Source organism: Electrophorus electricus, chromosome 5 (genome assembly GCF_041902795.1).
Source record: "Electrophorus electricus isolate QZ-2024a chromosome 5, ASM4190279v1, whole genome shotgun sequence".
Taxonomy (NCBI): Eukaryota; Metazoa; Chordata; class Actinopteri; order Gymnotiformes; family Gymnotidae; genus Electrophorus; species Electrophorus electricus.
This window is the reverse complement of record NC_137501.1, coordinates 6,220,245-6,241,176: the sequence shown is the minus strand read 5'-3', so window position 1 is coordinate 6,241,176 and position 20,932 is coordinate 6,220,245. Positions and strand designations below refer to the sequence as shown.

Here is a 20,932-nt window from a genome sequence, read left to right as displayed (position 1 = left end):
ACAAACATGGAGCAGACCTGTATGGCTGATACTGCCTTCACGACTTGTCTGGAACTGCTTCATCTGGTATTCATCGCCATGGCCTTTACAAAGCCCTCTAAATCTGTGAAGACATGCATCCATTGTTCATAGACAAGTCACGGAAAGTTGCGCTGAGATGGACTCCACTGCTGATAAACTCATAAAGAGTCATTTGTTCTTCCCATAAACAGTATCCTTTGCGGAATCCCGCCAGTCCTACTCACTTGAAGCAAATCGACTTTACTACCCAATGAGCACTAGATGGCGCTGCGCCACGACCATCTGCTTCGTCTTCGCTGGACACGGATCTCCTCTTTCAGGTGTTGTTGTTTGATCCCTTCCGGTCTCCGTACAGGAATTCCAGGCGTGTGACGTCATCGTCTGCACAAGGCGCTTGGGTTGATCGGCTCGACGTGTCCGGATCGGATGTGTCCGGATCAACTGGGCTTGTGTTCATCCCCGAGACAGTGCCGTAGATGCGCGGCTCGCATACTCCACATATCTGGACCAGGATGTGAACTTCTGTTTCAACACAACCAGCAATTAGATGGACGAACAAGAAGGTAAAACAAAGGACATTAGCTACCGAGAAATACGTACGCGTAAAAGAAACATGTTTATGCGTAGCTAAATTGGCTGACTGTTATATTTATAGTTGGTGATATATGTTTTTACCTCAGATACATAGTTATTTATTCACATTGAAGCATATCTATCCAGGTGCATAGCTACTGACATTTAAATCGTAGCCTCCCCTTTCGTTTAGTCACAAGTTGAATCGCCTATAAGTCTTTGATATTCTAGAAACTAAGATATCCAGCTGTTGTGATTACTAGAATTTTCTAGTTGAGCAGCCTTTCACAAAGTAGCTGCCTATCTGATCTAATTTCATAAGTGAGGCATGACAACAGAACTCGGTGTGTACTTGTGCAATAGCTTCACTTTCGCTGAAGTTGCCACACAAAGTTCAACGATTGCTAGCTAGGTTAGCTACCCTGCCCTACGTTGTAGAGAACAATTTATCCTTTCCCCCCGCAAGATAGAGAGAACAGAAACACACATCAGCAATAAACTAGCTAGCTAGCTACTAAATAAACGAGCTAACTAATTTGCAGCAGTAAGAAAAATACTTTTAAAACAATGCATAGCAAGACTTGCAGTTAGAAAAAAAACATCCAGCTGAATGAAAATGTGTTTTTGGTTTTATGAGTACGCCCTTTCATCTCTTGCTAAAATAACTTGATAGTAGCCTAACGCAAACCATATTTTGGACTGTTTAGATTTAACTGCAGGAATCGTTTACATAATGTGAAAGCGATCGCAGCTTGTGCCAGAGTAATAAGCCCTTTCGAGCGCTGTGAATGAAAACGCGCAAAACGCTTATGGTTTATGCGCTCCAGTTATTTTGTGCAGCTCAATTCTCAACGCCTGTGATTAATTGGCATGTGAATAAACCACAGATACGGCAGGACGTGTGTGTTCGGCATGTGGAGGAAGGGTTCAGGATGCTTTCCACTTGAAGGTCCTTAAAGACATTTGGCACAACGCTTGTTTTCGGTAAGTCTTTATTATGGTATGTCTTTAAACTGAACAAGTCTTTTCCGCCTAGATGGAACCGGACGGAAGATTTGTATTATGAAACAAAATGGACCTTTATTTATGTTTTTCCTATAACTTTATTCAGTTGCTTACTAACACGCCTATCTGTCTCGGCTTCTTTTTTTATAATTATATTGACATTTTATTTCGAGAGCTTGTGAACGCTGAAATAAGTTCAAATGTAACTGTGATGGAATCGCGGATGAACAAAAAATATCCACGGATGTCATTTGCGATTGGCGCACTTAACCGTGAAGTAAATATTACTTGGCAGAAGGTAAAAGGGACCTTGAGGCAATACCGTGGAGTTAGCCGAGTTAGCTGCCGTAGATGTCTCCCTGCCTGAGCAAGGCTGGAATGCTGCCTTATTTCCTAGTCAAGTCTCTGCCAACAGAGAAGGCGAGTCCAGGTTGTCGTGCTGCATGTTTGCATACTGGTTCTGCCTGTGAGGTGCCTGAAACCTTCCACAAGCCCAGTAGTGCCAATAGTATTGAGTGCTTTAGCATGCCGATTTCATATAAACGAAAGACTCAAACGGAATGGGCATTGGTCCGGCAGAACGCTGATTTACTCGACCTTTACACATCTTTCGTCCTTAGTTTCTCTAGCTCTCTCAACTCCCCTCTTTGCCCCTCCTCCTTCTCTGTGTGCAGCTGTCTGTTTATTTTTCCTTATGTCCATGTAAGCATGTCTGCATGTGTTTTCTTGCTTAATTATTTGTAAGGAAAGTATTTTCGAGCACGTTACTTTGAGGCTACAGTATCAAAGTCTCCTTTCAGCCTAAAATGGCTTGCAGAGATTGTAGATTAGCCATATAAACCAGCTGGTTTTAATTAGTTATCAAATCTGCTGTTTTTCTGGTTAAAAATGTATGGAGTCAATGTTTTGTCCATGTTGTGAAAACCACTTTGCAGCTGTGTAACAATATACAATGAACTACCACTGATCTCAGGATGGTGTATTCATGTAGTCTGTGTATGCCGTATTTTAGATATGAATATCTACAGGTGTTTTAAGGCGTGTGTACATTCAGGCTTTGTTTGACAAGCATAGTCAATGAAGCACAATAATGGAAGATCTCCTCCTTTTTAAATGTTTTAATTAATTAATTATTTCATTCAGTTGCTCCATATAGTTGCTTTAAATGAGTCAGAATCTCCAGCTGTGTAATTCATATGAACCAAAACGTTTGCATTCACTTAGAAGTCCACCGTTCAGAACACGTTAACTTGATATTAAACACTCTCAAATCAATTTCAGCCATCCTTCATTTGTAACGTAATATTTAAATGTTTCCAAGCAAGTGGCTTCCTCACTGGAGTTGCCGAGAGAGCATCAGCTCCTCCGCCTCTTAATCTGGCTCGGTCCGCCTCTTAATCTGGCTCAGTCCGGCTCTAGAATAAGACGTACTGCTGCCTGCATTGATCCTGACCTCACCCAGATCCCAAGAGGGATTCGCCTCTGTGCACTTCCGTCCGGCCAGTTCTCTGTAGATTTAACGTGAACTGAGGTCTCGGTTTGCAGTCGTTTGTGTCTTGAAAGAGGTGGGCACTAATGCTATCTGCAGACTTGGATCGGCTAATTCTGTACTGGATTATTTTGGATTATTTGCGGTCTGGATTCCCATCAACGCCATGTTCAAAATGATTTGTGCATACTGTTTCACACAGTTAGGGTAATTGATTAACGTTTCAGAGGCTCCAGGCTGCACACCACGACCTCCCCTTACTGACGGGGGCCGCATGCCTTCCTGTAACCCGTTGTGCTGCGGGCAGGTAGGAGCTCCTCTTCAGCGCACTGGGCAAAGTCTCCTGTCACATTCCTAGACGGCGATTCAGCAGCCCTCCAGACACACGGGGCCACGCTCCTGGAAAACTCCTGCCAAAAGCCTGTTTGTTTTCCAGTTAATGTCCCTCAGTGACTCCAGGAAGAGAACAAAACCCTGGCACAGTTCAGTTCAGAGAGGCACAGGAATGCTGTAGGCATGTGTGTGAACTGAGCTGGCAAAGGTTTGCCTTTCCTTTAACGTTTGGAAATGTGGCAGGGTCTTTGTTTTTTTTTTTGTTTTTTTTTTGCACTCTGTCAGCAGGTAATCCCCTCCACAAGGGCCACGATGCCCTTTAACTTGCCTTTGCTGATCAAAGAGCGCCAACACTCGGAAAGCTGAATCATTCCCAACATCTGAGCAACGCCAGTGATCAAATGGACCTCGGATGCCTTTGAAAGCTCAAATCTCAGCGGTTCACAAAGTGCCAACAGCACTAGCAGCAATTGGGGCCGTCAGTAGTTATCACTGCGCTGGCCTTTGCTATGCCGATATCGTTGAAGAATTCAATATGCAGATAAATTCTTCAAACAAATCACCAAAATCACATGACCCCATTGACTTCAGCATTTTGGTCAAAAATACTGCTGGCCAATCTCTAAAAATGTTGCATTGACACATTGCGACATGTAGACGTCTAGTAATGGTGTAATCGTTTTTTTTCTATACTACGGAGGTTTATAAGAACGTGTGTGGGGCAGTGACACTCCAGCTGGATGGAACTGCAGTCATCAAAGCATCATGACATAAATGGCATGGCTTTTCTCCTCTGAGAGGAGCAGGTTTGTGCTCGTTCGAATGCAGCCCCGAGACATCGAGTGGCTCTACGTGCCGAACTCTTTCCTTGGTCTTCCTCTCCACGCGGACGCCGGCCGAGGAAGTTGAACGGAGCCGTCGTGCCACCACGTTCCACGCTCCTCTCCACAGGACGTGCAGCAGCGTGGCTGTGCTCCTCTCCCCTTTCAACTGCATGCTGCATCTCTCTCTCTCTCTCTCTTAGAAGAGGCAGAGATGACTGTGAAGCGCAGAGACGCAAGCGGGGCAATTGGGGCTCGCCGCAGGTCCGCGGCGGTGCGTGTCGCTGAATGCATTTCTCTGCTGTTTTCAGTGCTGTGGAATGAAGGAAGCAGAGTAGTGTTTGTTCTGTATTGTTTGCCCTGGAGTGTGTGCTCTCGCTCTCTCTTTCTCTCGCTCTCTCTGGTTGCCGAACAGAGGCGGCGACGGGCTGTTGATATTGACAGTTGTACGGGGTGGGATTGCAGCATTTCTCTCGAGCTTCACGTGACCACTGCACGTGTCATTTCTGGGTGTTTGAGCGCAGACCCAGACAGGTGTAGAGGACGGCAGTAAGTCGAAACCTTTCAGACCTTTCTGGTTTTATGGTGGAAAGTTTATCTGCATGTGCGTTGGAATGCAGGGGTGTTTGTACACCTGGAGGTTCTCCACATATTTCTCACAGATGTAATACTGTGTGAGAGAGACTGATGATTAACCAAACCTCCGATTGATTTGTCTTACCAGATGTTGCCATTACATCACTCCACACACAGGTTACTCAGCGCACAAGCTGATTAGGCCTGTTACTGGATAAGAACATGAATGGTCAGCTTAAGTCTTGTGGTCAGTGATTATGGTTCTCACATCTGTATATGGAATTATTCTTTTCTGGACCTACACAATGAAGCCCCTCATCAATCATTTTAATCTTCTGTTCCAAGCAGATTGAGTCAGTCTCATTCTTAGCAGGCTGTTTGGGAGCCTGGTGACAGAACTTGGTTGTCTGCTCATCGCTTGCTTCCAGAGGCTTCCATGCGGAGGTGTTTTGGCTCAGTTGGGAGCGGAGCTTGTTTTCCCCCCCTAAACAAAGGCACTGGTTGGGCACACAGCCAGAGACTAGGCGCCAAGGGGGCGGGGCCAGGGCTGCTTCTTGGTAATGTGATGATTATCAGCACAGGCTCTCTGCAATCTCCTGCTTTTCCACACCCACCCTGCTCTTCTAGCACTGAGCAGAACCTGCCGATTTGTGGCATGATTGTTTTTGTCCAACACCCCCCCCACACACACACACTTTTTCTCTTCTTTCTCACATTCTCATCCTGCTACTCCCTCCTTTTCTTTTGTCTACTCAACTTCCTCCAGCTTCAGATCTTCAGTGGTGTTCTGGAGAGAGGCATGCAGTCCCGTGCTGTGTTCCAGACAGCCCTCCGGAGACGGAGCCTGGCCATGTGGAGCAGCACCTCGAGCTGACTCATGCTGTTCCCAGCGCCTGCGCGGACGCACCTCAAATTAGACCTCAAACGCCCCTCCACTTAATCAGCACCTGGTTCCATTAAATGGGCCTGAGATCAAACTGAGAGTTGCAGACATTAGGGAGGGGGCGGGACCAGCACTGAAGTGACCCGGTTCCTCTCTGAAATCCAGTTAGAACAGCAGGGCGAGTGGCATCCAAGATGATGTGGTTCTTTTGGGCCAGGAGTGGTTTTCTCCCACCAAGTGTAACCTGGTTGAGATCTTGGTGCCTTCTCGGAGATTGAATGGATGCTGTCGGCTAGTAATCTGAGATTGTCAGTATGATTTAACATTATGATAAACATGGAACTTTTTCAGATCTTTTGCCATCATGTTTGGCAGGAGTAGCAGACTGGGCCAAAGGCAGAAAGCTGTTTATCTCCACGTGTTGTTATTGTTATTATTATTATTATTATTATTATTATTATTAATAATAGTAGTATTTAGTTTGTTGAATGCTTTGAATATTCAGTCCCCATGGTTGCACAGAGTGAATTTGACCTGACTGGCAAGTGCACCCTAATGCTATGCAGTGAATAAATGGACTTGATCACTCTGCGGGTGTGTTTTCTAGAAGATGAGTGACACAGAGGAATTGTAGCAGTCATTTGGAGTCTCTGGGCTGTCCATTATGCGCATCTTGATTAAAAATTAAATGCACTGTTTTCACTGGAAGATGGCAGCATTTACATTTTACATAGACATTTATATTATATTGGCAGCAATGATCCCACAGTCAGAAAAAAAGAATGGTGTATATCTTGAGCTTCCTGTGAACACCTTTTCCACTGAAGGAAGTGTTTTTAGGCAGTGGTAAGGGTGTTTCTTGGTTCTTACTGTTTCCATCCACTTTTTCACACACACACACACACACACACACACACACACACGTACACACCCTAATAAGTCCTACAGAGCAAGCAGTGGCATGCTTAAGAAAGGGCTTGTATAGTCAGACAGACATTCTTCTCTAATAAGAGGGCCTTAGTTTCTCTGCTCTGTAGTGCATACAATCTAGTTTTCTTTAATTAAGTTTTCCCCTTGAAAACGAGATGACTGCTACAAGGAACGTTGCTGTAATCCGACATCAACCTCCAGCCGTGGGGTGGTCCGCAGGAGAAAGTGGGTGAGAGCGTTTCCTGAAAGCCATGCATTTTTGTGTGTGCGCACACCAGAGCATGTGTGTGTTTGCCCCCAAGCATGTCTTTGGCTGCCATTTCATTATCTTGTCATCAAATCTCCCCACCGGCTGTAATAAGAGCCTCTCTCAGACATTATAGGCAGGTTGGGAGCTCTCTCTCTCTCACCAGGTCTCCCCACGGTGGACTCCTGGTTTTGTATTCCTCTACAGCAATTTTCATTCTCTCTCTCTCTCTCTCTCTCTCTCTCTCTCTCTCTCTCTCTCTCTCTCTCTCTCTCTCTCTCTCTCTCTCTCTCTCTCTCTCTCTCTCTCTCTCTCTCTCTCTCTCTCTCTCTCTCTCTCTCTCTCTCTCTCTCTCAGGTGCTCTGAGTGCTGTGATCTCCTTACCAACTGGTACTATGAGCGGAACGGGAGCCTGTACTGCAGGAAGCACTACTGGGAGAAGTTCGGAGAGCTGTGTCATGGCTGTTCTTTGCTCATGACTGGACCAGCTATGGTGAGCTCACTCACTCTCACTCTGAATAAATGTCATGACATCTGTTGCAATTGTTACAGCTAATAGGCAATTGCAGAACACCTTTTAAGGTGACATCCAATGAGTTCAAAATAGTAATATCAGTGTTTTCTTAAATTCTGGTGTGATAACCAACCTTCTGATAATTGTAGATGGAGCTCACAATGCAAGGAGGTGGCAGTGAAACAAATGCTTTGGGCAACATGTCTTAGGAAAAAAAAAGTATAGTATAGACTGTAATCTCATACATTTGAATAAATTTGATGCAAATTGAAAATGGTAAACACTTACTTGCAACTCCAAAACGTAGAGAGGTTTTCTGACTGCGTGCACTGTGCTCTGTGAGAACGATAATGTCTTTACCCATTTACATATAAACCTTTAGATAGACCAAGATTTGTGTACCAGAGTGAGCGGCAGCATGATGTTGTTTTGAGCAGGTTTTAAGCTCGTACATGGGAGGTGGCTTTGCTCGGGCATCATCTCTTAGTGTCAGCACTGCTGTAAGGTGACTAATGTGTTGCTGGTGTTTTGATATCTGGGAGGCTTTATGAAACGCATGGCAGATTAGTTTCTGCTTAGCCAGGGATTACCGTCAACCTTGCCATAGCGGGCAGTCTTGCAGAGAAATCGCAGCAGATTTCCCAGCCGTGCAATTCCGGCCTGTTATTCGCCAGAGACCCGTTTTACTGGTGCTACCAAGCTGACATTTTTCCATCACTTCTAATTTGTTTGCTCTTGGTCCTCAAATTTCCGTCAGGTATGGTAATCTGATATGAAGAAGTCTCTCTCGCACTAAGGTTCATGTCCAGTTTTTTGTTCAATGGCTTTCTTCAAACATCAGATAGTGAGAGGTGAAGGGTAGTTGGCTGCTAATGGCTCGTTTAGAGTAATTACCCCCCCCCCCCCCCCCCAAGCGCTCCTATAACTTTCCAGCTGGGTTGAAGGTTGAAAGGTTCTTACTGTTTATCTTTCAGCCAACCCGGTTTGGTGCAGGGCACTGGATTTGCTTCACCGTGCTGGCCTCATATAGACCCGCTTTCATCTCACCGTCCCTCCCCGTGTCGTCCTCCGCTTCGGTAGAGCCGCAACAAACTCGAACGGCAACAGACCCGTTTTCCAGAGCCGCGACGACCGGGTCTGCCCGTGACTCCCCTCCCGGCTCCAGACGTTGGAGCTAGAGCGCCCCGAGCACCCGCAGCTGTTCTGTCTCGCAGGGTTAGACTCTGAGCTCACTCCCCGTGGGCTGGAGGAAGGTCGGCGTGGTCTCGTCGTGTCTTTGTGATGTCATCATGCGTCTGGAATGCCTGTTTGTGTTTGTGTGTGTGTGTGTGGCCTCTCAGCAGCTTTATCATCAATGCAAATGTTTGCCATAGCCTGAGCCCAGACAACCACCAACCTATCGTTCAAGAGTACGACCGTAACACGCCACCAGGCATGTTGGGGTCATTTTTCATCGGGTAAATGGGCCAAAGTGACCCAAAGGAGAAGTAGGAATTTGCCAGCTACCAAAAGCGCATAATGGGCCTTTTCTGTTTGGGCTTGAATTGAGGGTTGCAAATATTTCCTAGCTGCTCTGCACTTCCAGTTCTGAGCCCTGAATCACACCCAGCGAGGTGTACAACACATGCCCACCATTTGTTTCAGAGCGACACTGCAGTTGTGGAGTATGCACAGTGTTTCTCTGAAACGGCACCCTGTCACACACATGGATCAGTGGTTCTTCGCCCCGTGTTTTCCTCACTGAATCTGATGTGATGTTTGGATGGGCGCTATAGACCAGTGGGGAATGAGTGCGTGCACACACTCACACTCTTCTGTCATCACTATCACTGAATGGTGTAAGGATTGTACAGAGCCATTCCCCTTGCTCAGAGGTCATTCGCAGAGTCAGCATGTTGAAATGGAGCAAAGCACTCTCTGGGTTACACAATGGAAACTTCTGTCAATATGGATTATAATCTCTTCTCCCAAATGCAATTCTGTTGGTGTCCAAATGCCAGAGTATTCTAGATGGTCTCTCTAGGTACTACCTTATTGATGGAGACTATAGGTTCAGTCTTATGGTTCATCAGGAAGAGATCTGAAGTCCATAGAACCGCTGATGGCTCCGTAACAGTCAGGGCTAATCTGTTTTTGTGGTTTTGTATGAAACGGACCCTAGTGTGTGTGCTTTGGCGAGACATGGCCGTCTCGTTCCACGTCTGCATAGGCAGCTCGCAAGTAGCGGTTCGCGTCCAAAAGAATGAAAACTTGAAATGCCTAGTTTAAAATGCTTAGAGCAGTATGAGGAAAATTGGAGAGCTAGAATGAGTTTGGGATTGTCAGAGGTGCCGAAGGAGCATTTTGAAGTGTATGCTGGGGGGATGGTCGAGGTCTGTGTGCCTTAGATTCCTGTGTACATGTTTGTCCTGCTCTTGGAAGTGAAAGTGTTACTTTACTGGGGATAAGAAAAATGTGTGTGCACGTGCGTGCGTGCGTGCGTGCTTGCTGCAAGTGGGAGGGTTTATTCCTGGTGTAGAAATGAGGAAGTAACAGTGGTGTGGTCCTCCCATCCCTGGGCTATTAACTTTCCCATAACACATTAGTTATTAGAATATACAGTGCACTGTGTGAACACACTAAAAAAATTGCCAGTTCTTTTTTGCTTGGGAAAAGGAATTATAATGGCTGGGTTCTGCACTGAGCCATGAAAGCTCTTGGTCCAATTTGTACTCATCATCTAAATTTCTAGCACATTCTTCGATCCATTATAAAATTATACATGTGCAGCATAATACAGAAGATATGATGAATGTATCCCATAGCCCACATTGTAACTTCAGGGAGTGTCCAGTTATAGTCAGTTTCTGGGAGTATGCTGTCTGAATTATATTGAAATTCACAGCTTCCTGTACATAAAGTGTGTGGCATTTCTGGTGTTTACATCCATAAAAAATTATTTAACTTTGGTTCCAACCAGCCATGCATCTTTTAGAATAAATCATTACAGGCTATTGTAATGCACTATAAAATTCAGTAAAGTGAGAATGTCCACTATCGAGGCATTGAAGGGATTTTACAGAATTAGTCATAACTGAGAAGGCTTATACTACTGATGCTCATGTGGAAACCTTTTTGTATTTTTATGTTTCTTTTATGTTCCGATTTGTATATTGTTTGACTACATTTCAGTAAAATTAAAATGACAAAAAAAGCCACTACCATAACAGGGTGCATTCTGAGTGCAATATATGTATATGATGGGTGTGTGTGAGCTGCGGTTAGACTGAACTTGCTGATTTGCATTACATCACTGACGGTAAACAAGCTCAGACGTGAATAGGCATGGGGGAGCGAGTGAGCCAGAGCGTGTGACGGAAAGCTTCAAACGCACAATACAGGGCAGCCTGACTAAAAAACACCCGCCGTGTGTAGAACAGTGAGGGTACGCAACATGATGTGTGTGTCGGGGGGGAACGGCGCGATGCCCCACACACGTTTTTAAAACCTAGCCACAGCTTGTCTTGAACTTCCGAATCACCACGGTGCTCTGAAACGGCAGGGGCGCTGCTAGCTACCCAGAGAGGACTTTCTCGGGGTACTTTCACTTTGGAGGGATACTGATCCGCGCCGACCTCTGGCTGTGTTCTCAGGTCGCCGGGGAGTACAAGTACCATCCAGAGTGTTTTGTGTGTCTCAGCTGTAAAGTTGTGATCGAGGAGAGGGACACATATGCCCTGGTGGAACGCTCCAAACTCTACTGGTGAGGACATGCTGTTTTAATGCTGTTTAATCCTGATACTGTTCTCTCTCTCTACATTTTTTTCATTTTCTCAGCATCTCCTCTTGCTCTGTCATTCTGACGTACCCTTATATTCCGGGTAGAGTTGCCCTGTGGGGTCCTGCTAACGTAACTATTAACTGTCCTGTATCTGTACTGGTTTTTAATCCTCATCAGAATAGCACTGCTGATTTTTTATTTAATTTTTTTTATATATATATATATATACACATATATATAGTATTTAGCTGATGCTTTTATCCAAAACGACTAACAATTGTCTGAATACAACTTGAGCATTTGAGAGTTAAGCGTCTTGCTCAGGGACGTGTGTGTGTGTGTGTTTGTGTGTGTGTGAATTCCAGGTGAGTAATTGTGATGTTGATGTCCTTTCGAGTACAATACCATGTTTTAGTTTCAAGTTCACAGGCATGTTTGGTATGGAAGGCTGACATTTGACATGGGACTGGTTCAGAGTGTTAGTCATTGTATGGCCCTTCAGTGCAAACACATTGCGCCTGCTTTTTTTTTTTTTTATGCTTCATTTTTAAAACTTTTTTTTTTGCAGTGGTAAATGCTATAAACAGGAGGTCCTGGCTCCGATGCTGGAGAGGCGCGGCGCGGCCGACGCTTGTCCTGAGTCTCTGCCCCACACAGTCACACTCCTCTCCATGCCGGCAGCAGCCAACGGCAAGCGGGGCTTCACCGTCAGCATGCTGCGCGACCGGGCCAGCACCACTGCTAGCGTGCAGATCAAAGAGTGAGTACTCATCACGCCCCCTCCGAGGACCCAGCAAACGCACTCACAACCTACTGGCTTGGCTCCCTTGTTCATAGACAAGTAAACACCCACTGTATGCTTTGTTTGAAATGCTTGCATTGTGTCCACGTTAACTGGCCGCTCTAGGATGACTTGTGTTGACGGTTGTATTGACAGCGATGCTGATACTATGTTGCATGTGCACTAGGAGAAATATATTTTAAGATGGAAGAAAAATCTTGGTAACATACTGCTACTATTTCCAACAGTGTTACAGCAGTGTTACTAGGGATTTTACATCTGTTAGTGTCAGAAAATGGTCATGTGTGCTGTAGGATGAAGAAGGCAAACTGACAGCAGATGAACAGTACACCTACATGTAGGCTTCCTCCAAGGTAGTAGTTTCTAAAGAAGTAGGTGGTGGATCTGTGGGAATACTTTGAGATTATTACAATTCATAACTTATCTAACAAGTCCCATACTCCCATGGTCATAAATGAATATGCTGTATGTAGGATCAATAACCACAGGACTCGAAGGAACACGTGTGAGTGTTGATGCGCTGCATATTGACATTCTGTGGTCAGGGGTATGTGATCGAGTTGAACATGGATGTGTTTTAACTGTCATCCGTGCCCTTGTTTACGTAGTTTTGGTGTGTGTAATCAGACAATGCTCTGGATTTTTTCAACTTAAAGATGAGTCGTGAGGCTTGTTGCTTTGTTTTGGAGACATGGCAGTAAGCAAATAACCTGACAAGCCTGTTCCTGGTCGCCCAGGAAAACATTCCTAACTCATGTGTTGCACAAGAAGCTTCAGCACAGCCTGAGAGAGGTGTGTGTGTGTTTGTGTGTGTGTTTGTGTGTGTGTGTGTGTGTTTGTTTGTTTGTGTGTTTGTTTGTGTGTGTGTGTGTGTGTTTGTGTGTGTGTGTGTGTGTGTGTGACTGGACTCTACCCTGTGTCTGCCCTCCCAGGGTTCGTGGAATGCTCATCAGCCCGGATGTCCGAAATGCCATCCACGTTGGTGACCGCATCCTGGAGATCAATGGCCTTCCAGTTGGAACGCTGATGGAAGAGGAGGTGAGCGACTATGCTGGCACTCTGACGTATCCAAAGACAGGGAGCGCTGTAGTGGGGCAGTGAAGGGCCGTTATAGGGGAACGAGGTTTGCCTCTCGTCTCGACCCCGAGTGTCCCCGCCTCACTCCGCTTTATCCAAATTCAAAACTTTCAGTGTATGATTTTGCAGCCATGTTTGCTTTGCAGGGGTCCAGAAGGTCCCTCTTCTGGGCTTATAGGTCAGTCTTGTATTGAGGTATTTTAATGATTCTCACTGAAAGCCAAAAAACAGGTGTAAGTGATCACATTATTGTTCTGATAAGTTCTTGTTTTTGTAATAAAGTGATTTTATGTAGTAAAAATGTAGTAATTTGATCATTTAGTCAGTTGCTCGGTCATTATGGGATTTACATTTCAGGTATATCCGACTCAAGTTTCTCTGGTGCGCTCCAATGAAACGAGTGACCTCACACAGTGTGTGAGTGTGTGTGGTTGAAAGAGGTTGAGAAAGAAAGCCTGCAGTGATGTCACTCAATCTAAGTGCTTAGCATTCTCTTCATGCAATCACAAATCAGTCATCGGTTCCTACCGTTTCCCGTGAGAGAGATCACAACCTTTCACAACCTCATCTTGTCTTGTCTCAGCTGTGCCTTGATGTGGTTCGAGAAACATGCACACACATTTTTGAAATCCTGTTTTGATTTTGTTCTTAATTAATCAAGTAGACCGCGCTCTAATGACTCGAGGTTGCCGCGAGTCAGAGGGTGTCGATGTTCTTCACAAACGGCACTGCTTGCTTTCTTGACTGCAATGCCTACTTGGTTGGTGCATAAATTGGGGTGGAGTCAAACATCTAGAACGTTAGTCACATCTGGGAGCTCTGCGATGCTAACGTAGGCGGAGTCCTCTGCTTTCGGCAGCGTGCTCGTTATTTTCAGCTGAGCATGGCACAAGAATCAGGCCTTGCTTCTGTTTTTGTTAGTGTCAGAAATGTTGCCTAGAGACTTTAATGTTTTCCAGTGATTTTATGAAGGTCTTGTAAAGATGGACTCAACAGCTAACGGAGCCGTTTTTTGATTCATCCAAATTTTGATGTCTCTGAGACACAGCCAGATTTCAAAAAGCACCTGTACACAGTATATGATGACCCTGTATGACTGAGACCTTCTTTTAATCTACGGGGAACATCCCAGTTCGATGTTCAGTTCAGCCTTTTGGCTTATTTTAGACTATACGTTTTGTCTTTTTCATAAACGTCTTGCACAGTTCCACGTGCATCTTTCCAAAATGCCCACTGTCAGGTCTGACAGCCGGCAGCAAACTCCTGTCTCTGATTGGCTGGTGTTAGGTGGAGGATCTCGTCCATCGGACCAGTCAGACGCTGCAGCTGCTGATCGAGTATGACCCGGTCAGACAGCGACTGGACCGGCTTCGTCTGGGAAACGCCGGCAACCGGCTGGGTGTGCCCGCCTCGTCCCGCATGCGCCTGTCTTCCCCATCAGACGGAGTGATCGAGCGGAATGACGCCGATGAGGGGACGCTGAAAAGAAGGTCGCTCAGGTATGCTTCCCAGAATCCTCTGCTCTTGGTCTCTTGGCTGGACTACACAGAATGCTCAATTCTTGGCTGTGGACCTACATGGGCTGAGGGTTTTTAAAGCAGGTATTTTATGATACAGAGGACCTGATGCTTCTGTTCATTCTTGTTATGCCATGAGAAAACTCTACTAGTGTTATAGCGCATTTTATGATTGCTTTCATGAGTATATGAGTAACTCAAAAAAAATAGTGGTGCTTTTATTCTTATATATTCGCTGCAGTTAAGTTTTCTTTACTTTAATTGTAGGAGACATAACTGAGAAGTTTGCTGTTCTATGCGAATTACAGACGTAGCAACAGTATCTGTAAGTCTCCGGGGCCGACGTCTCCCAAGGAGCACCCACAGATGGCACGGGACATCGGACGCTCCGAGTCCCTCCGCGCCTCCTCCAGCTGTTCCCACCGGATCTTCCGTCCATGTGACCTCATCCACGGCGAGGTGCTCGGCAAGGGCTTCTTCGGCCAGGCCATCAAGGTCCGTCCGCTCCCAAACTTCACCTTTCCCTTTGGGGGAAAACACTGGTTTTCACTAATCCAAGATGGTAAAGAGTAATTCCCTTTCATGTGTAGCCGATTTATGTCAGAATCAAACCTGAGATGGACCAGAATGGTAGGTCTCTACTGATCTGCCCACATGTGTTGTAGGGAGCTGCTGATTTATGATGTGTTGTCATTCAGGTTACCCATAAGGCAACGGGGGAGGTCATGGTCATGAAGGAGTTGATTCGTTGTGATGAGGAGACGCAGAAGACCTTCCTGAAGGAGGTAAGGTCATGTCCCCAGGGACAGCCCCTCAGAGGTTCCCTATAGTCCCATGTGCTGCAGTTTTCCGCTGTGACGTCAGCGGTCAGGTTGGACTGAGTCGTCTGGGCGTTGCTAGCGGAGTCTGTGGCTCTTGGTGGTTCTCCCTGCAGTGGGGAGGACTAGGAACGCTCTTCTCCTCCAGGCTTGAGTGGGTGTGTCTTGTTTTCGGACCAGGTCAAAGTGATGAGGAGTCTAGATCACCCCAACGTCCTCAAGTTCATCGGCGTGTTGTACAAGGACAAGCGTCTCAACCTGATCACGGAGTTCATCGAGGGGGGGACCCTGAAGGACGTCATCAGGGACATGGTAAGGGCCGACGTGACTCACGTCTCTTCTTCCACCCCCCACCACGTGTTCAACCACACACCAGTCATAACTGCTGTCTGGTGTTCTGAGATATAAACTCTGCAGTTGGAGAATTACAGGGCTACCATGGCGGGGGGGGGGGGGGGTGAAAGAGAGCAAGCCATACATTTACTGGGAGACTTCGTAAGTATTACAGGGGGAGGGAGTAAGAAAGTGTTTCCAGGTGAGAGTTCAAAGGAAAGGTTGTTTTGCAAGCCTCCCGCCGTCTTGTCTGGACCCAGGAGCGCATGGACAGCGGATAACGCCCAGGGCTCTCCGACACTGCGACATTCTGTCTCATTAGGCTCTTTGGAGTGCTGCCCCGGGTGGCGGATGTGGATCCTACTAGTCCAAATCGGGGCTTTGCCCATTCGCTGCATAACAAGGTGTTCTGTTTAGTGTAGATGGAACTACGGGGCGGTGTGCGTGTTCACAGGACCTGTTTCCAGCACATTTGCCTGCATTTCAGTAAAACAGCTCTGTGGGGGACTGTGTATTCCGTCATTGGTCCAGACAGGGAGACAACTGTTACATGATGCCCCTCTTTTCTTTCTCTCTCTCTCTCACATTCATCAGGACCCATTCCCATGGAGACAGAGGGTTAGCTTTGCCAAGGGCATCGCTTCAGGAATGGTTAGTGGCAATTAACATTAACATGCAGAACTGACAGCTAGTTCTAGTAATCACTGTATATATTTAATATTTGCCTCATGCTTGAGCACTGGAATTGTTCACACCATTCTCTAGCATTTGGGTCCAGTGTTGGTTCAAGTCTTCACTGTTACTCTTCATGGCAAACTGTGAGGCTCTTCCTTTTGAGCTAATGGCATAGAATTCTGTGGCCTTGCTGTTTCCAAGGAAACCAGTTACATGCTGACAGTCATACTGTAACCGCTAATCTGTAAAATGTATCTTTATTGTAGATCAGTGGCTATAACCTTAGATCACGCATAAATGCAAGCATATACGTTACTGCCAGTGTCCAGTCACCGTTCACACACCTTACAGGGCCTACGTTAAGCTACGATTTCAGTCCATACCATAGCAATATGGCCACAAATGCCGCTTTCTCCTCCCTGATGTAATGGTACCGCACACTCGCTCCCCACCCACTTTCTATTTTTTTTTTTGTTTATAATGTTGAGCTTTCATCTTTTCAGGCGTACCTGCATTCAATGAGCATCATCCACAGAGATCTCAACTCCCACAACTGCCTGGTGAAACTGGTATGTGACTTCTCCTTCTCACTTTTAGGGGAGAGCCCTCTTCTACAGGATCCTTCCACCCATCTCATCCCACCCGAACGCTCCAGCTTCATCTAGACTCGTTGCTGTGTAGTATCTGTCTACCCTGAGCTGCAGGGTTTGAGTCAGGAAAAAGGGCCTTAACCCTGTTTGTAAATGTTGTTTTCGTCCTGACGTTGTGGGACTAGTCAAAGGAGGAGCAGTTGCGCTTTCTTGTCAGCACAAGCCAAGTTTGAGAAGGGGAGGGGAAATAAAAACAGGTTATGTAAGACTCCAGCAAGATGCACAGGGAGACTTTTTTTTTTTTTCTTCTTCTTTCAGGTGTCTATCATTTGGAAATGTGTTACAGGAAAGAGACGTGGAAATGTTCGTGAACTTAAAGATTTGAACGTTAAGCTCTGAGACTGGTGAAATTCACTGGGAAAACGTTCATTAACCTGCAAAAAAAAAAAAAAAAAAAAGGTTGCCACAGTATTTAAGACCCAGCTTTGACACCCTGCTCTAACCTTTGAACCCGGCAGGATAATACGGTGGTGGTGGCTGACTTCGGACTCTCCCGCCTGGTCATGGAGGACAAGGTGAAGCAGCCCCCACCTGACAAGCCCACCAACAAGAAGAGGATATTCCGTCGCATAGACCGCAAGAAGCGCTACACGGTGGTGGGCAACCCATACTGGATGGCCCCGGAGATGCTGAACGGTGAGAGATGCTCTAGAATGTTCCAGAACAAAGACCCATCTGCATACTGCTTCCAGTCCATGGTCCCGTGGTCTCGCCGTGAACCGCAGCTTGACAATGTGGAAAAAAACTGTCACGTTAAATTACACGCCAAGTTTTGAGTTCCCAATATTTGTGACATTTTTCACCAAACTCCGTCACTTTCTAATTGCTTGGAGTTATCGGGCATCCACAGAAAACGCACAAGCCCAAACGAGCCCGAAGAGTGGGGGGAAAAATGAACGTCTGTATTAAAGCTTATGATTGCTAATGATGGTTGTTTGTCTGTGGGGAGCAGGAAAACGCTACGACGAGAAGGTGGACGTCTTCTCCTTCGGCATTGTGCTCTGCGAGGTAAGCTCCGGGCGGATGGGAACGCTCTGCGCCGCTCCCCTCCATCTCCCCTCTCTCGTTCCTCGCACGCCGTAGAGCCTGCCACCCATGCTGCTGTTGCAGTGGAAGGGTTTTGTGCGCGCTGTCTGTCCATCGGCTCAGACTGGCTCCTCGTTGGCTCCATGCATCCGTTCACATGATCTCTCCACGTTTCCACCAGATCATCGGGCAGGTTTACGCCGATCCGGAGTGCCTTCCCCGCAAGCTTGACTTTGGCCTCAACGTCGGCAAATTCATGGAGAAGTTCCTCCCCGAGGACTGCCCGACCGCCTTCTTCTCACTGGCTGTGGCCTGCTGTGACCTCACTCCTGATAGCCGGTGATTGCCTCACACTGTCCATTGTAGAAGGGCTGTGGATGGTGGCCTGTCTGTCCTGGGCTATGGCTTTTACTGGGATGTAACTTGGGATAAAGCTGTTGTAGAAAAGAGATAATGATGATGACCCATGACGAGCTGTTCCTGGATCAGTGTTTGGCAGCGTGTTTTCTCTATGCTGGGGTTTTGGGGGGGGGGGGGGCCTTGTTTTTTTGGGTTTAAAATTTATTTATTTTTTTTCATCCCCAATGCTCAGTCATGCCAGTTGTTTTGACTTCAGCTGTGGAGAGATGTAAACAAGTGATAGCTGTGGAGAACAATGCACACACTCCTTACTGCATTCCAGTGAGCTGTGCGAAGAGCCCCCCCCACCCCCTGTCCAGTATGCAAGCTATTCTCCAACACTCCCAAGCCACAGAACCCAGAGAGAGAAACCTTCTCCACACAGCACCACAGCAAAACATGCCCTGCCGTGCACACGCCCCGTGGAGTTAATGACTTTCCTTACTCTAGCCAAACTGCCCTCCAGCTAGCTCTGAAATCTCCTTAACAATAACCACAATGCACATCTCGCCTCAGTTCAGTCTTTAATAAGTACTGGCCCAACATGTGCTTGTTGCATTGAAAGGAAGGTTAGGTGGTAACACCCCCCCCCCCCCCCCCCACTGCTTTCTGTCTGGGCATGTGATCATGGTGTGCTTGGGAAAAGATTAACCCAGCCTGAACAACATGGCTGTATTTGACTAGAGGACGCAAACCAATGTTGATTCTCAGAGCCTTCTTATGGTTCCCTCAGCCAGACCAGGTGGTGTTCTGTTCCCAGCCTTTATTCACCTGAACTGGGAGCCCCAGAGCTCTTCAGTACCTGTCCATGAACTGTGCCAGAGTACACTCACAGTAGTTAGCAGACTTTTTTTTTTTTTTTTAAATCCAAAGCGACTTAATTGTGACTGAGTAAAATTTGAACAATTGAGGGTTAAGGGCCTTGTTCTGGGGCCCAACATTGGAAACTTGTTGATGGTGGGGCTTGAACCAGCAACCTTTTGATTACTAGTCCAGTACTGTAAAAGCCTGGCAGGTTTGCTCTCCTCTGTGTAACTACTACTTCTCTTCTGGCTCCTCTCCAGACCAGCCTTCGATAAACTGGAAGACTGTTTCGAGGCCCTTTCACTGAACCAGGAGCTGGGCATCCCTCTCCCCGCCGAGCTCGAGGAGATGCAGCACAGCCTGTGGAGAATTCACGGGCCACACTCGAACGAGCTCTCGCCAAACCCCAGTCCCACTGCCCGGGCCCCGGAACAGAGCAGCGTGGACAACGGCATGTAGCGGTTCTGGAGGAGGTCTCCACACCCACCCACACCCATACTCCTGCTCTCAGCAAGACGGCGAAAGACGAGTCTGCTTAACCTGGTCCTGTGGAGATTCTGGGTACGTGCGTCAGGAATGAGGACCGACGACAACGGTGGACGATCACCCTGGAACAGGCGCGTTGGCGTTTGGGATTTCGAGGGCATTCTAGAACTGCAGATGGAGCTTTGCAGTGTTCTAACGGGCACATTCCAGTGGTTCCAAACTTTTTGTCCTCTCTTGCATAACAGACTTATATTTGAGATTTTGGCAACATTTTCACCATTTGTCTCTGGAGTGCCTACAGCCGGAGGAATCGTAACACCTGTAAAATGAATGTTTCCTACATGACATGCAGCTGCTAGCTTCTGTGAATAGAAAAACCTACGACCGTCTCATTACTGTCTCTTGGCTTTTTTTTTTTTTTTTAAATAATTAAGTCAGTGGCATGTTACAGTGAAGAGACATGTGTAGTACTGCTATCTTAATATATTAGAAGTCATGAAAACAAGACTGTGCTTAAATCACTTTGTCACTGAATAATAAACTTTGGCAGGTTACTTTAATTGTGCTATTCTGCCCCCTGGTGGTTGTTTACATTAATGTGCACACCTCTCCCCAGGGCCTAGGACCAATGCCCTATTATATATATATATATAATTTCTATAGTGGGAGAGTCAGGGTCAAACTGACAGTTGAGAGAGCTTAATTTTTCTTCTGCTTTTCCCACTGATTTCTTACAGGTGTTGGTGAAATAAGTGGTTTGATCTTTAATGAACCAGTTTTTAGAGCATGTGGCACAGCGTTGTGTATGCAAGCAGCCACCTGTGACGCAGTTATGATTATATGGCAGAGACTGGAGATGCAGTTTTTAGCTGGTAATAACTGGGTTTGATGAAATTGGTGTAAATTTGTATAAAGGTTGATTAGGTAAATCTATGGGTTTGAATTGCAGAAATGTGTAGAATGTGCAAACTTTCCTAGCATCAGAGGTACCAAGGCGTACAATAACGACCACGACTGTGTATCAACGTAGCGTTTTATAAATAAAGTATCAAATGAGAAAGCATGCACTTTTTCTTTTTACTATTTGGAAAGGTGAACTTCTAAAGGTACCGCAAGGTGTTAATAGCAGGGTGTAACAAAAAGGCAGCCTTACCCAGGGCTGGAACCCTGGTCAGACAGGAGCCAAACATGAG

The 20,932-nt window shown here is 46.3% G+C and overlaps 1 protein-coding gene across 3 annotated transcripts; it reads left to right on the top strand.

Annotated features, from left to right (window-relative positions):
• Window positions 1-351: 351 nt before the first annotated feature.
• Window positions 352-20,799, top strand: limk2 (LIM domain kinase 2). Of its 3 annotated transcripts, XM_081713955.1 has the most exons (16): window positions 412-584; window positions 1,482-1,578; window positions 7,236-7,371; window positions 11,025-11,134; window positions 11,721-11,912; window positions 12,887-12,992; window positions 14,319-14,530; window positions 14,857-15,043; window positions 15,247-15,333; window positions 15,547-15,678; window positions 16,294-16,350; window positions 16,878-16,943; window positions 17,483-17,660; window positions 17,977-18,032; window positions 18,232-18,389; window positions 19,514-20,799. In XM_081713955.1, the coding sequence occupies exons 1-16, from the start codon at window positions 569-571 to the stop codon at window positions 19,710-19,712; spliced, it is 1,989 nt and encodes a 662-aa protein (XP_081570081.1). In that variant the 5' UTR covers window positions 412-568; the 3' UTR covers window positions 19,713-20,799. The 3 variants fall into 3 exon arrangements, with proteins under 3 accessions (XP_081570080.1, XP_081570081.1, XP_081570082.1); XM_081713954.1 differs by lacking the exon at window positions 1,482-1,578 and having other exon boundaries at window positions 352-584; XM_081713956.1 differs by lacking the exons at window positions 412-584; window positions 1,482-1,578; window positions 11,025-11,134 and having other exon boundaries at window positions 7,235-7,371.
• Window positions 20,800-20,932: the final 133 nt, after the last annotated feature.